Source organism: Bufo bufo, chromosome 1 (genome assembly GCF_905171765.1).
Source record: "Bufo bufo chromosome 1, aBufBuf1.1, whole genome shotgun sequence".
In the NCBI taxonomy this organism is placed as follows: domain Eukaryota; kingdom Metazoa; phylum Chordata; class Amphibia; order Anura; family Bufonidae; genus Bufo; species Bufo bufo.
Genome location: NC_053389.1, coordinates 627,120,099 through 627,137,512, shown reverse-complemented (window position 1 = coordinate 627,137,512; position 17,414 = coordinate 627,120,099). Strand labels below are relative to the sequence as shown.

Here is a 17,414-nt window from a genome sequence, read left to right as displayed (position 1 = left end):
GTATTCAGAATGCTATTATTTTCCCTTATAACCATGTTATAAGGGAAAATAATAAGGTTCGGGTCTCCATCCCGATCGTCTCCTAGCAACCGTGCGTGAAAATCGCACCGCATCCGCACTTGCTTGCGGATGCTTGCGATTTTCACGCAACCCCATTCATTTCTATGGGGCCTGCGTTACGTGAAAAACGCACAAAGAGGAGCATGCTGCGATTTTCACGCAACGCAAAAGTGATGCGTGAAAATCACCGCTCGTGTGCACAGCCCCATAGAAATGAATGGGTCAGTATTCAGTGCGGGTGCAATGCGTTCACCTCCCGCATCGCATCCGCGCGGAATACTCGCTCGTGTGAAAGGGGCCTAAGGGGTTTGATATACCTGCTTCCACAAAATACTGATTGAGGCCTGCAATATACATGCTTCCAAAAAATACTGATTAAGGGGTTTGATATACCTGCTTCCACAAAATACTGATTGAGGCCTGCGATATACCTGCTTCCACAAAATACTGATTAAGGGGATTGATATACCTGCTTCCACAAAATACTGATTGAGGGCTGCAATATATATACTTACACAAAATATTGATTAAGGGGTTCGATATACCTGTTTCCACCAAATATTGATTGAGGCCTGCGATATGGCTGCTTCCACAAAATACTGATTAAGGGGTTTGATATATCTGCTTCCACAAAATACTGATTGAGGGCTGTGATATTCCTGCTTCCACAAAATACTGATTAAGGGGTTGATATACCTGCTTCCACAAAATACGGATTTAGGGCTGCGATATACCTGTTTCCACAAAATACTGATTAATGGGTTTGGTATACCTACTTCCACAAAATACTGACTGAGGGCTGCGATATACCTGCTTCCACAAAATACTGATTAAGGGGTTTGATATACCTATTTCCACCAAATATTTTTTGAGGCCTGCGATATACCTGCTTCCACAAAATACCAATTAAGGGGTTCGATATACCTGTTTTCACCAAATATTAATTGAGGCCTGCGATATACCTGCTTCCACAAATACTGCTCTTCTCTAGGGACTTAGGCAGGCAGAGGAAGAGGCAGGCCATTCCGCAGGTGTGGTAGGGGTCGGGCAGGTGCACCAGGCCGGAGCCTAAGTGCGAAGTTGGAGAATGTGCGTGCGATTACTTCAAAAGGCACACCAGAGTTGGTTGAGTGGCTCACTCACCCTTACGCTTCTGCACCATCCACACTCTCTGCTGTGTGCACCCCCAAATACACCACCACCACCATAGCCCCTCCACCAGAGTCAGAGGACTTATTTTCCCATCCATTCCCAGACCTTACGGATGCGCAGCTATTCTTGACATAGGATGAGGAAGAGGAGGTAGCAACGGCCACCACCCAGCGATCTGACGACATTACCCAGATCAGCCCAAGGAGGGAGATCTCAAATCTCAGGAGTGGTGAAGATGACGATGATGACGTGTTGATGGACGTCATGTGGGTTCCCACAAGAGAGGAAGAGAGGGAGAGCTCAGAGGAAGAGGAGAAGGAGGAGAAGCAGGCAGATCTCGCAGGGCACAGGAGGCAAAAAGCAGACTGCAAATGTATCTGGAGTGAGCCATCCACCATGCACTATCACTTCTGGCGCTCACAGGATGCCGGCACATGGCTCTGCAGTGTGGGCTTTTTTTAACGTGTCAGTAGTTGCCATCTGCAGCCTGTGTTGTCAACGCATAAGTCGCGGTAAGCCCAACACTCACCTAGGGACAACCGTCTTAAGAAGGTACCTGGCCTCCCATCACTGAGCCCAGTGGGAGCAACGCCGGCAGAACTATGGGGTTTTGCTCTGGTAGATATGGTATGCAGGCACAGTACAGAGGCAAAATACAAGTTCTTAACTCAAAACATCAGTGTTTATTCACACTTGAGGCAATTGCACAAAACAGCACGTAACTTTTCAGTCTTGCTGTTAATTCACACACAATGGAAAATTCATATAACACAAGTCACCTTGCTGGCAGTTCTGCCTTCAGTAGTCCAAAGCAGGCTTTAGGGGGCCTGTTTCCCCAGTGTGCGTCTCTCAGCCCTCCAGCACGGCACAAAGCCTCAGATCCCAAAAACAGAGACATCTCTGCTGAGCCCAGCTGCCTATTTAAGGACAGTCAGGTGCAACCAAAACCCAGACCGGCACTTAAACTCCAGTCCGGTATTTGACCTCACCTGGCTGGGAGGAAAATACCTGCCTTGCCAGACACAACCCCTCACTGTGTCACAGAACCCACAAAGCCACACTCCTGGCGCTCCACATCCTGCCTCTTCTCCTTCGCCTCTCTCCTCCCATTTATCCTCCACTCCACCTTCCACCGTGCCGTCATCGCGTTCATCTGGCAGAAGGCAGGCTTCCTTGGCCCAAATGTTCGAGCGTTAAAAGATGATGACGCCGGATAACCCACTAACTACTGCCATATAAACTGGTGGACTTGGAGGCCTTTGTGGCCATTGGCACACCGCAATGGAAGGTCCCCGAAAGGAAATATTTCTCCCAGAAGGGCATCCCAGAGCAATATGGCCACGTTCAGCGGCAAGTGAATATATCTCTGGCACACAGTGTCGGTGCCAAGATACATCTGACCACAGACATGTGGTCTAGCAATCAGGGAAGATACATAACTTTTACTGCCCACTGGGTGAACCTTCTGACAGACGTCAAGCATGTAACCCGTGGATCCCGTGTGGATTTGGTGTTACCACCAAGGATTGCATGCAGGTCTGCCTCTTCTTCTCCTACTCCTACTCTATCCTCCGTCTCCTCTTCGTCTGACTCCTCCTTTTCCACTGCTACCGCCTCTTCCGCTGCGCCCCCCAAGCTCCCCAGAACCTATTCAACGTCCCAGGTGAGACGTTGCCATGCTATGCTGCGGCTGTTGTGCCTGGAAGACAAGAGCCACACCGGTCCTGCACTGCTTTCAGCTCTGCGGTCACAGGCCGATCAGTGGCTAACTCCGCTCAATTTGACAGTTGGTAAAGTGGTGTGTGACAACGGTGCAAATCTGCTGAGCGCGCTGAAACAGGGCAAAATGACACACGTGCAGTGCATGGCACACGTCCTGAAATTAGTCATGCAGCAATTCGTTGCCCCGGGGTCCAGGGCGTCTTGCGGCAGGCCAGGAAAATCATTTTAGAAGATCTTACAAGGCCATGGCTCGCCTTGCTGACGTTCAGCCGTGACACCACTTCCTGTCAGATGTCTGATTTGTGACATCCCGATGCGCTGGAACTCCACCTTGTATAAGCTTGATAGGCTGCTCCAGCAGCAACGTGCCATTAACGACTACCTATACGAACTCTGCAGCAGGACATGTTCTAGGGAGCTTGGTTTCTTTTCACCGCGCCAGTGGCTGCTCATGCGCGACGAATGCAGAATTGTACGGCTATTTGATGAGATTACCAAACTGGTCAGTCGCAGCCAGGGTGTCATCAGTGATATCGTACCTTACGCCTTCTTTCTGGAGTGTGCATTGCATCGTGTCATTGATCAAACCATCGAGGCGCAGGAGCGGGAAGATGAAGAAGTCGCAATGCTGAATGAATTCCCAGGGGGGGCTACTCCATCTGAGACAAGTCAACAGGAGTCTGAAGAGGAGTCAGAGGAGGATGGTGGCTGGGGGGAGAAGGAGGAGCAAGAATGTTTAATTATGTGTTGTTCCCTTTTTTTGCTTAACCCTTTCATGACCAAGGGTCATTGATGCCCTAATGTCCAGGTCAAAATGTACAAATCTGACATGCGTCACTTTATGTGGTAATAGCTTTGGAACACTTTTACTTATCCAAACCATTCTGAGATTGTTTTCTCGTGACATATTGTACTTCATGATAGTCATATATTTGAGTCAATATATCTCACCTTTATTTATGAAAAAATCCAAAATGTACCCAAAATTTTGAAAAATTCACAATTTTCCAAATTTCAATTTCTTTGCTTCTAAAACAGAAAGTCATACCTAATAAAATATTTATTACTTAACATTTCCCATATGTCTACTTTATGTTGGCATCATTTTGGAAATGTCATTTTATTTTTTTAGGACGTTAGAAGGCTTAGAAGTTTAGAAGCAATTCTTAAAATTTTTAAGAAGGACCAGTTCAGGTCTGAAGTCACTTTGTGGGGCCTACATAGTGGATACCCCCATAAATGACCCCATTGCAGAAACTACACCCCTCAAGTTACTCAAAACTGATTTTACAAACTTTTTTAACCCTTTAGGTGTTCCACAAGAATTAAAGGAAAATGGAGATGAAATTTCTAAATTTCACATTTTTGGCAGATTTTCCATTTTATTGCATTTTTTTATTTAACACATTGAGGGTTAACAGCCAAACAAAACTCAATATTTATTACCCTGATTCCGCGGTTTACAGGAACACCCCACATGTGGTCGTAAACTGCTGTACGGGCACACGGCAGGGCGCAGAAGGAAAGGAATGCCATACGGTTTTTGGAAGGCAGATTTTGCTGGATTGGTTTTCTGAACGCCATATGTTTTTTATTTTTCTGCCAATCGTCTTGTGCAAGGGCTCGTTTTTTGCAGAAAGTGTTGAGGTTTTAATTGGTACCATTTTTGGGTACATAGGATTTTTTGATCATTCATTATTACACTTTATGTGGCAAGGTGACCAAAAAATTGGCTGTTTTGGAACAGCTTTAATTTATTTATTTTTACAGCGTTCATCTGAGGAGTTAGGTCATGTGATAGTTTTATAGAGAAGATCGTTACGGACGTGGCAATACCTAATATGTATACTTTTTCTTATTTATTTAAGTTTTACACAATAATAGCATTTCTGAAACCAAAAAAATTATGTTTTAGTGTCTCCATAGTCTGAGAGCCATAGCTTTTATATTTTTTGGGCGATTGTCTTAAATAGGGTATCATGTTTTGCGGGATGAGGTGATGGTTTAATTGGTACTATTTTGGGGGTCATAAGCCTTTTTTATCGCTTGCTGTTGCACTATTTGTGATGTAAGGTGACAAAAATAGCTTTTTTTGGCACAGTTTTTTTTTTTTTTTTAATAGTGTTTATCAGACTGGGTCTATCATGTGATATATTTATAGAGACGGTCGTTACGGACGCGGTGACACCTAATATGTGTATTTTATTTTTTCCTTTTTTTTATAGGAAAAGGCAATTTCTTTTTTTAATTTACATTTTTATTTATTTATTTTTCATTTTTATTATTTTCACTTTCCTTTTTTATCAAGTCCCTCTTGGATCATGAAGATCCAATGGGGCTGATGGCTGTACTATACTTTGCAATGCTCTTGCATTGCAAAGTATAATACTATTAGATGCCCTGTAGGTGGCAGCACCGGATGCCTTTGCCATGGCAACCGGACGCCTTTGCAAAGCGTCCGGTTGCCATGGCAACCATCGGGCGCTGCTATCAGCGCTGCAGCCCCGATGGTTCAGAGAGGGAGCTCCCTCCCTCTATTAACCCAATGGATGCTGCAACCGCGGCATCTATGGGGTTACAGCAGAGTGTCAGCATAGAGCTGACACTCGCTGCTGATGGCGGCGGCTCAGGAATGGAGCCGCCGCCATCACACACAGCGGGGGCACAGGATCGGGGGCAGCGCTGGATGGGGGGGGGTATTGGGGTACGGCGGCTAACCTTGAGGGTGAGGGAGGCTGGGGCAGGAGGGGCGGGGAGACAGCATGGGGCGGACCGCATCAGGGAGGGACTACATGAATATGGATCGGGCGGGGGAACTACTTCATCAGGGGCAGGCGCGCACAGGGGGGTGTTGGAGGAGCACAGATCGGGGGGCACAGGAAGGGGGCACAGATTGGGGGCCACAGAGACACTACCTGATTTCAGGCTGTGATCTGCAGAGCGCAGATCAGAGCCTGAAACCGGCATTTTTTCCACTGCCGCGATCCGATTGGTTAGTCTGCACAGACTAACCAATCAGATCGATTGTCGGCAAGGGGCCACTCTGATTGGCCCCTTGCCGACATTACTGAACTGTATGCTGTCTGTGACAGCAGCAGGGCAGGGGCAGAAGCTTTAAACCAAGTGCTTTGCAGCGCTTGGATTAAAGAACTGTCTTGACGTTTATAGACGTGATAGCTGCACGGGGCATGTGCAGCTATCACGTATATATACAGATTGCAGTCGGGAAAGGGTTAATCATGATATTTACTATATATTGGTGGCATGCATGCCTCTCTATGTGCCCTATTTTTGAACAAAAAGGTGTGCTTTTGGTGGGTTTTGAACTAATGGTGGTCTGTGGATGACACTATTATGGGGGATCTGTGGGTGACACTGTTATGGGGGATCTGTGGGTGACACTGTTATGGGGGATCTGTGGGTGACACTGTTATGGGGGATCTGTGGGTGACACTGTTATGGGGATCTCTGGATGGCTCTTATTGGGGTCTCTGGATGGCACTGTTATGGGGGTCTCTGGATGGCACTGTTATGGGGGATCTGTGGATGACACATATATGCGTCATCCACAGATCCCCTTCATAACAGTGTCCCTGTAGTGTGAATGACCCCCAATACAGGGGGTGGGGGTCGCATCTGGTTTTATAATGACAGCGTGGCCCGTGCAGTGACTGTATTCTACTACACGGGCCCCTCTCACTGTATATACCGTAATCTTATCTATAATTGTAGACATTGTTAATATATACAAATTCAGAGGAAATCAGCGCCTGTATTACTTACAACAAGTGCTCGTAGCAGAGAGGAGGGAGGAGGCAGGCCGGGAGGACGGGCGCTGGCAGTGTGAGTCACTACGTCATGCGCCCACGCCGCCTGCTTCATTCATAAAGTGGGCGGCGCAGGCGCGTGACGTCACTCACGCTGCCAGTGCCCATCCTCCCGGCCTGCCTCCTCCCTCCTCTCTGCTACCGAGCGCTTGTTGTAAGTAATACAGGCGCTGATTACCCTGAATTTGTATATATTAACAATGCCTACAATTATAGATAAGATTACGGTATTTACAGTGAGCGGGGCCCGTGTAGTAGAATACAGTCACTGCACGGGCCCCGCTGTCATTATAAAACCAGATGCCGGCCCCCAGCCCCTCCTCCCTCTCAGCTGATACACCTGCCGCGCGGCATCGCGGCACGGCGTATCATTGACAGTTCGGCAAAATGCAGCATTCGCCCCATAAGACGCACTGCTATTTTCCCCCCACTTTGGGGGGGGGGGGGAAGTGCGTCTTATAGGGCGAAAAATACGATAAGTTACATTTATGCATATTGATGGTAAAGAATCTCAAAGAATCAAAGAATCTCATACCGATGCACCTGACTTGTCCAGAGATCCATGTTGCCTGGCCATAGTTAAAACCAGCTTTTCAGACAAAACAAAGTACAAGAATCAGCTGGGAACTGGGAGAAGAGTCATCTAGGCAGTTCCCTGATAACTTCTCTCTGCCCAGCTAGATTACCAGACCTCTCTCTTTTGTGTATAGGGATAGATCTGTCAATCCAGGTGAGCTGGGCTAGAATAACTTTTCGTAGTGCTGCCTAGTTTACTCCTCCACATTCCTATCACATTTTGAAATTATGTTTCTCAAAAGGGAGCCTCACATTATTTTATGCTGCCCATGGTTCAGGAAGCATAAATCTCCTGATCAATTCACTTTGAAGGAGAACATCCATAAAATTTGTGATGAGCGGCAAAGGAAATATTAGAATTTGCGATATTTCTCGAATATTTTGTAGAATATTCGGCATATATTCGCGAATTCAAGATAATTTTTTTGATCGCGAAAAATCGTCAATGTAATATTTGTGTAATGCGAGCGAAATACAGGTGTGGGTCACTAGCTACATTTTTCAAGCTGCTAGAAGTTTCCTGAGACTGGAGAAAATGGTTGGCATGGCTGAACATTACTTTATATGCAGAGAGTGCTCCAATATATTTGCGATTGCGAAATCGGCACTAATGATGCAAATATTTTGGCGCAATACGTGCAACTTCACATTTTTACAGGTCTGACTACTTATTAGTGATTGTTGTGAACTTGTGACATCACAGCACTATGTATGAATGTAGCATACATACCATACATACCGTACGTACGTACATACATACAGCACTATGTATGTAGCATGAATGTATGGACAGCAGAACCTATCAGCTACACTATATCACTATCTAACCTACACTGACTATCTCCCACTAACTGTCTGTATTATATATATAATCTAACTAACTAACTATCTAATGTAATGACACTGCTGTCTCTCACTCAGATCTGCAAAATACTGTAGAAAATGGCTGCTGGGGAGGTTCTTATATATAGTAAGGGGTAGGGAACTTTCCTATTGGTTAGTAGGGATGTTGCTAAGCTCAGACAAAGACATTGCAGCCTTCTCATTGGCCCACAAGCAAGAAGAGAGTTTACTGATGAAATCTAGAATATTCGAAATTACAAATATATATATCACTATATTCTAAATATTTGCGAACTCTCGAAGTGCCAATATTCACGATTAATATTTTCTATTCGAATATTCGCACCCAACACTACAAAAAATATGTAATGTGCTGCAAAAAATTCTGCATATTCACAGAAATGGTGTATAGACATACTTTGGGCAAGTGCTATATATATATTGGTGAATGTCAACCAATAATCATAGGACAAAGAACATTGCAATAAGATCAATAGTAACATACAGTACAAAGCTTGATATGTCAAAGGAAAATATACCTAGTATACAGATAAAATCTAACATCCCAAATACTTTAATATAAATGAAGTGTCATCCCTTGACAAACATGAATGGACGTGTCTATACATTACCCCTACAGAAACCCTTTCTAAAATATACGGTAGCTCAGTGCTTTTATTATCAGTTGACAATTTCCTGGTATAGAAAATGTGACTTTAAAAAATATGTTTTCTTTATGTTGATCATAGGGCTGCATTTTGCTCCTGGATTCTCAGCAATGTCCTCTTATGCATGCCATTCCTGGTCTACGGCATCTACATGTTGTTCGGTACTGCAGTGTGTATAATAGTATCACTCATATCATTTGCAACCATCAGACAGTCACAAGAATGCAACATTCACTTTGGCAGCACTGTTCTACAAACAAGATTTGGACTTTCGTTCTGGATGAGTTTTGCAACAGGTAACTTGTTTTCCTTATTTCCTGTGAATTTAAGGATTATATAATCATCTGTGAAATCCCTCCTGGCAGTTCTCAGACCCCTGTGCACTATGCTCAACCTCAACAGTGGCTCAAAAAATTGTGATTTATTGGTTATTTAAAACATAACTTTTACTCATGAAATTAAGAAAATAGGCCCAAAATATAGATATGATAAAATTATTGTCAGAGCGGCGGTATAACAGGTTAATGTGCACGGCGGCACCCAATCAATAGATGAAAAAATGAAAAAAAGTGCTCGGTGGCACCTATAATGAAACCCGTACTCCTACCACTCTGTCGTCAACGTCCAGGGTGCAGGAGGCGTCCTGATGACACCGAAGTGAATGGCTCCAATCCGGACGCTCGGCTGCTAGGGACGGCGGGGTCCAAGGCAACCCTAATATGACCCTATAGAGTGGTCTAAGGCTTGCCCTAATGACTAATTAGGGGTAGCAGCCTAACCACAGGGCACTCGTCCTTATAAGGGCGACCCCATCCGGAACCTCTCCCTGTGACCTAGCCCTATGTGGCCCTAATCTAGTCCCGCTCCCTACATGCACGTTTCATAGAAATCATCAGGGGAAATTTAACTAGGACTTTTTTAACAAAGACTATCGGGTGATATCAGGCATAACACAGCCATACAATCGTCTGTAAACTATGTGGACTGCTGGAGGGAGTACTAGATAACGCTCCTCAACCAAAGTAAAGGCATCATCTCAATAGCCGTGGGCAATAGGTCGCACCTGCGCTAGGTTTAGCGCCAGTTTTTAAATGCCAGGTAAGGCAATCACCTGTACGGCGTGCCGCGTCATCACCTCGAGGAGTGGTCTTTTAATATAGACCATATTAGATCAAAAGACAATTACAGCGTTTTTGTGTGTGTATATATAGAAACCATAGATCTGGGGTTTTAGACTAAGATCCTATAGAAGGTCATACTGGAAATAGGGTACAGTAACATATCACATTGAGATATGAATTATAATTGAACATTGTATTGTCAATTATAGAAAGAGATGGTAGTGTACCCGCACGTATAGTGTGAATAAGGGATATGTAAATTAGCAATCCGTGCGTTTATGGTGCCTCGATATTAAGGCATGAAGTCGGACATCCGGTCCTACCTCCATTCTTACTATAGGGATGGCTGGGAGGTTTCAAACGAAATAGCTGAAATTGAGCTGTTCGTTTCTGACCGGTAGGTGATACCATACGCAGCCTAAAGATCCATTGGGTCTCGTGCTGCAAGAGTGTACGGTCCCAGTCACCTCCTCTTATTGGTTGTCTCACTAGCTCTATCCCAGTGGCACTTAGGTATTTGGGATTCCCATTGTGAACCTCGTGTATATGCCTGGAGACTGCTGTATCTCTCTTATTGGCTATGTCTCCCAGGTGTTCACCTATGCGTCTTCGTAATTCACTTTTAGTTTTTCCTATATACTCCATTTTACATTCGCATGTTAGCTTGTAGATTACGCCACGACTGCGGCAATTGATGAAGTCACGAATTTCGAATGAACGTTGTAGGTTCGTACTCTCAAATGTCTTGCAAGGTCTGAGCGTGCCACAGGCCACACAGCCGCCACACCTAAAGCAACCCAATGGCCTGCGATCTAGCCAAGTGCTAGTTGCCGGTGCCGTAGGGAGGTGGCTGCGGACCAGAGTATCCCTCAGGCTCTGTCCTCTTCTAAAAGTAATCTGTGGATACTCATGTACAGTGTCTCGGATGTCCGGGTCCATGAGGAGAATGGACCAATGTTTATGTAGGACCTCCCTGACCTTGTTAGACATCCTGTCAAACGTAGCAAGTGCCACTGGGATAGAGCTAGTGAGACAACCAATAAGAGGAGGTGACTGGGACCGTACACTCTTGCAGCACGAGACCCGATGGATCTTTAGACTGTGTACGGTATCACCTACCGGTCTGAACGAACAGCTCAATTTCGGCTATTTCGTTTGAAACCTCCCAGCCATCCCTATAGTAAGAATGGAGGTAGGACCGGATGTCTGACTTAATGCCTTAATATCGAGGCACCATAAACGCACGGATTGCTAATTTACATATCCCTTATTCACACTATTAGTGTGTGTACACTACCATCTCTTTCTATAATTGACACTACAATGTTCAATTATAATTCATATCTCAACGTGATACAGTCAGGTCCATAAATATTGGGACATCAACACAATTCTAACATTTTTGGCTCTATACACCACCACAATGGATTTGAAATGAAATGAACAAGATGTGCTTTAACTGCAGACTGTCAGCTTTAATTTGAGGATATTTACATCCAAATCAGGTGAACGGTGTGGGAATTACAACAGTTTGAATATGTGCCTCCTACTTGTTAAGGGACCAAAAGTAATGGGACATAATAATAATCATAAATCAAACTTTCACTTTTTAATACTTGGTTGCAAATCCTTTGTAGCCAATTACAGCCTGAAGTCTGGAACGCATAGACATCACCAGACACTGGGTTTCATCCCTGGTGATGCTCTGCCAGGCCTCTACTGCAACTGTCTTCAGTTCCTGCTTGTTCTTGGGGCATTTTCCCTTCAGTTTTGTCTTCAGCAAGTGAAATTCATGCTCAATCGGATTCAGGTCAGGTGATTGACTTGGCCATTGCATAACATTCCACTTCTTTCCCTTAAAAAACTCTTTAGTTGCTTTTGCAGTATGCTTTGGATCATTGTCCATCTGCACTGTGAAGCACCGTCCAATGAGTTCTGAAGCATTTGGCTGAATATGACCAGATGATATTGCCCGAAACACTTCAGAATTCATCCTGCTGCTTTTGTCAGCAGTCACATCATCAATAAATACAAGAGAACCAGTTCCATTGGCAGCCATACATGCCCACGCCATGACACTACCACCACCATGCTTCACTGATGAGGTGGTATGCTTAGGATCATGAGCAGTTCCTTTCCATCTCCATACTCTTCTCTTCCCATCACTGTGGTACAAGTTGATCTTGGTCTCATCTGTCCATAGGATGTTGTTCCAGAACTGTGAAGGCTTTTTTAGATGTCGTTTGGCAAACTCTAATCTGGCCTTCCTGTTTTTGAGGCTCACCAATGGTTTACATCTTGTGGTGAACCCTTTGTATTCACTCTGGTGAAGTCTTCTCTTCTCTGTTGACTTTGACACACATACACTTACCTCCTGGAGAGTGTTCTTGATCTGGCCAACTGTTGTGAAGGGTGTTTTCTTCACCAGGGAAAGAATTCTTCGGTCATCCACCACAGTTGTTTTCCGTGGTCTTCCGGGTCTTTTGGTGTTGCTGAGCTCATCGGTGCGTTCCTTATTTTTAAGATTGTTCCAAACAGTTGTTTTGGCCACGCCTAATGTTTTTGCTATCTCTATGATGGGTGAGTTTTGTTTTTTCAGCCTAATGATGGCTTGCTTCACTGATAGTGACAGCTCTTTGGATCTCATCTTGAGAGTTGACAGCAACAGATTCCAAATGCAAATAGCACACTGGAAATGAACTCTGGACCTTTTATCTGCTCGTTGTAATTGGGCTAATGAGGGAATAACACACACCTGGCCATGGAACAGCTGAGAAGCCAGTTGTCCCATTACTTTTGGTCCCTTAACAAGTGGGAGGCACATATGCAAACTGTTGCAATTCCTACACCGTTCACCTGATTTGGATGTAAATACCCTCAAAGTAAAGCTGACAGTCTGCAGTTAAAGCATATCTTGTTCTTTTCATTTCAAATCCATGGTGGTGGTGTATAGAGCCAAAAATGTTAGAATTGTGTCGATGTCCCAATATTTATGGACCTGACTGTATGTTACTGTACCGTATTTCCAGTATAACCTTTTATAGGATCTTAGTCTAAAACCCCGGATCTATGGTTTCTATATATACACACAAAAACGCTGTAAATGTCTTTTGATCTAATATGGTCTATATTAAAAGACCATCTTGCGACTGGTTGCTGGGGACGCGCCCGGGACTCCTGACAACCAGTGTCAGCTGACCGCCTTGTCAACACAGGGCGTTCGGACGCGCTTACATCATCTAGCTTGAGCGGCGTCCTCAGAGATCCCTGCCGAGCGGTCGGGCCAGTGCGCATGCGCGCAGGAGTATCATGCTAGTGCGCATGCGCAGAGTTCTTTGTTCCGTCACATGCCCCGAGGAGATGACGCGGCACGCCGGACAGGTGATTGCATTACCTGGCATTTAAAAACTGGCGCTAAACCAGGGCTTTTTTTCTCAGAGAAAAGGTGGCGGAACTCACCCCCCTCCCCTGGCCACACCCCTACCCACCCCTGGGACCGCCCCCTAAAACCGCCCCTTTAGAGAACAGGGATACAAGTAAAATTTGGGGGGGCTATAAAAGTCCAGCCCAGCAAAGAAACCCCCCAGATGGGGATGGCACTGTTAATGGGGATCTGGGGATGGCACTGTTATGGGGTGGAGGATCTGTGGATGGCACTGTTATGGGGGATCTGTGGATGGCATCCACAGATCCCCCATCCTATAACAGTGCCATCCATAGACCCCCCCACCCCATAACAGTGCCATCCACAGACCCCCCCTTAACAGTGCCATCGACAGACCCCCCCACCCCATAACAGTGCCATCCACAGATCCCCCCCTCCCCATAACAGTGCCATCCACAGATCCCCCCACCCCATAATAGTGCCATCCACAGACCCCCCCCTTAACAGTGCCATCCACAGACCCCCCCACCCCATAACAGTGCCATCCACAGACTCCCCCACTCCATAACAGTGCCATCCACAGATCCCCCCCACCCCATAACAGTGCCATCCACAGATCCCCCACCCCATAATAGTGCCATCCACAGACCCCCCCTTAACAGTGCCATCCACAGACCCCCACCCCATAACAGTGCCATCCACAGACCCCCCCACCCCATAACAGTGCCATCCACAGACCCCCCCACCCCATAAGAGTGCCATCCACAGACCCCCCCTTAACAGTGCCATCCACAGACCCCCCCCACCCCATAACAGTGCCATCCACAGACCCCCCCCCACCCCATAACAGTGCCATCCACAGACCCCCCCTACAGTGCCATCCACAGATCCCCCTCCCCTTAACAGTGTCATCCACAGACCCCCATTGCCGCTCCAGTACAGTTATAAAATGTGTAATTCAATTAATAATGATTCATGCTGCCCCCTCTGTAGTATAACATTCAATATATCCTACTCACGGGGCTACTGTTATATCGTAATGCAGGCCGGCCGGGCAGACGAGCGGCAGAGTGACTGACTGACGTCACGTGCCTGCCCGGCCTACTTTATGAATGAAGCAGGCGGCGCAGGCACGTGACGTCAGTCAGTCACTCTGCCGCTCGTCTGCCCGGCCGGCCTGCATTACTATATAACAGTAGCCCTGTGAGTAGGATATATTGAATGTTATACTACAGAGGGGGCAGCATAAATCATTATTAATTGAATTACACATTTTATAACTGTACTGGAGCGGCGGGGCCGGAGCACAGTGAACGCACCGGCCCCCAGCTCCTCCTCCCAGTCCCTCCTCGCTGATACATCGCAGCCTGTGATGCTGGAGCATGGCAGGCTGCGATGTCAAAAGGTGGCGGAACGCCGTTCCGGTGCGTTCCGCCAGAAAAAAAGCCCTGCCCGCAGCTATTGAGATGATGCCCGTACTTTGGTTGAGGAGCGTTATCTAGTACTCCCTCCAGCAGTCCACATAGTTTACAGACGATCATATGGATGTGTTATACCTGGTATCACCCGATCGTTATTGTTAAAAAAATCCTAGTTAAATTTCCCCTGATGATTTCTATAAAACGTGCATGTAGGGAGCGGGAATAGATTAGGGCCACATAGGGCCAGGTCACAGGGACGTACGCCCTTATAAGGACGAGTGCCCTGTGGTTAGGCTGCTACCCCTAATTAGTCATTAGGGCAAGCCTTAGACCACTCTATTGGGTCATATTAGGGTTGTCTTGGACCCCGCCGTCCCTAGCAGCCGAGCGTCCGGATTGGAGCCATTCACTTCGGTGTCATCAGGACGCATCCCCCACCCTGGACGTTGACGACAGAGCGGTAGGAGTACGTGTTTCATTATAGGTGCCGCCGAGCACCTTTTTTCATTTTTTTATCGATTGATTGGGTGCCGCCGTGCACATTGACCTGTTATACCGCCGCTCTGACAATAATTTTATCATATCTATATTTTGGGCCTATTTTCTTAATTTCATGAGTAAAAGTTATGTTTTAAATAACCAATAAATAACTATTTTTTGAGCCATTGTAAACGATACATAGTGGCGTCTATCTAGAGGACTAAAGTCCATTTATGTCAACCTCAACAGTGCTGATGATTATATAATTTTGGCCATATTAAGACACAAGGGGAGCAGTGATATCATAGGTGATGTCATACAATGACTTTCTTCAGAATTTTAAAACTCTCACTACTCACAATATCAATCTATACTTTCTATGTACTCCATTGTATCATCTAAGATGCAGCTTCACACTGCTTTTCCTGCTCATAAAAGCTGAATGGGAGAAATCTATCACAAGCTGTAGCCAAGCAACAGTAATGTGAAGCTGCCTTACAAAGGAATACACTGACACTCAGCAGTGTAAGTTAGTTGGCAGCTATGTCACTAATTTATTCATAGCTGCCCTTAGATACTGTAGGACTTAGAGCAGGACAAGCACAGTGTGATAAGACTCCATCCTCTTTGTCTCTCCAAAGTCAAAGCTGTAATGGGACATTGCTAATGGGAATCGCTAGTGAGAAATTTAGGCTGCTTCAGGGGAACCATATAAAAGGGAAATCAAGAGGGTGGATAACCCATATATGGCAAATCAACTAAAACAGGTATACACAGGACATAGACAAGAATCTCTAAATTATTCTTCATTAATAGGCTGTTGCACTGTATAGCAAACCAGGCCTTGGTGCTTCTTTAAGCAAACTATGAACTGCTGTAGTTTTGTTCATAACCAGGTGTTGACTTACATTATCAAAAATTACAATATCAATTTCTTCTCTGTTTTAGGTTCACTTTGCCTTATTATCAGCCTCATCCTATGGACAATACATGTAATGAGGCCAAACGTTCTCCGCCGTTTATTCAACTTTAAAGACAATGATGATTTATGCAATAAAATTGTCAAAGATGAGGACATTGCCACAGAAGATAAAACTGAAACTGTCAGCCATATGTTATGAGGTTGTCTGCTACCTCCTTGGATTTGCATGCTTAGCGGGTGGATTCATAATTTTATTGGATGAACATTTATTTAGGAGTCCTTTAATTAAGATAGTGTCATCAATAATGATAATAAGCTCAAGTCTGGAGTCCTATGGTGGAGACCCTGCTTTTCTAATGAAAGAGTACAAACTATATGGAAGGCAAGAACTGCATATTAGACATATCGCTGCAATTGCGAAAACCCCTAATGTCTTTCTGAACTTCGATTTCATCCACACCCAAGTGGAACCAGGCTTTAAACATGCTCAGTATTAAAGATCCATTTTGTTTTTGAACGTTTTTTTTTTTTATATAATTTTTAGAATCTAGATGCATAAAATGTATGTAAATTGCATATGACAAACAAAATCATTTCAGGTGTACATTTATCCTTGTAATGAGCTACTGCTCAAGATAAGCAGTTTAATTTAACTCTTTTGCATTTATATGTATATGCTAAGTCTGGTTCATTAAACAATAATCAATGCCTGTTAAAAGGGTATTCTGACCTTTAACCACTTACTAATGTACTGTGTATAGCTGTAATACTTGTCTAAGTCAGTCTCACGTATAATCACACTACTGTGCTCCTGATGTTTATCTCCTGCTTGTTTGACAGCCCATCCACTGAACACACATGGATAACTCCCCTCTTCCCCTCCCTGTCACATAAAACATGCTCCTTGTCTCCACTGCACCCTAGCTTTCCCTCTCCCATTTCTGTCTCTAGAAGGGATGTGTTTTACATGCTGGGCAGCAGATTGTGCAGTGTCTAGTGAGCAACATGACAGCAGAGAACTATTTTAGTAGCAGATCTGTGTTGTGGGTGAGGACAGTGAGTAACTACAGCGCTACATTACACCTTCAAATTGAGGGGCAGAAAAGAACATAGACAGTAATCCTCCATACAGAAAGCCCTGGTGGCATCAAAACAAAACAAGTTGAAACTGACATAACTAATACTAAATACAAACTTAATGAAAATCAGACATTGCTTTTGAACCGTGGCTCAATAG

At 45.1% G+C, this 17,414-nt stretch overlaps 1 protein-coding gene across 1 annotated transcript in view; it reads left to right on the top strand.

Moving 5' to 3' along the window:
• Positions 1-16,906, top strand: part of DUOXA1 (dual oxidase maturation factor 1) — a 190,947-nt gene extending 174,041 nt beyond the window's left edge. The window contains exons 6-7 of the mRNA XM_040413826.1: positions 8,930-9,144; positions 16,204-16,906. Coding sequence (XP_040269760.1) covers positions 8,930-9,144; positions 16,204-16,376 — 388 coding nt within the window. The 3' untranslated portion in view covers positions 16,377-16,906. The remainder of the gene's footprint in view (positions 1-8,929; positions 9,145-16,203) is intronic.
• Positions 16,907-17,414: the final 508 nt, after the last annotated feature.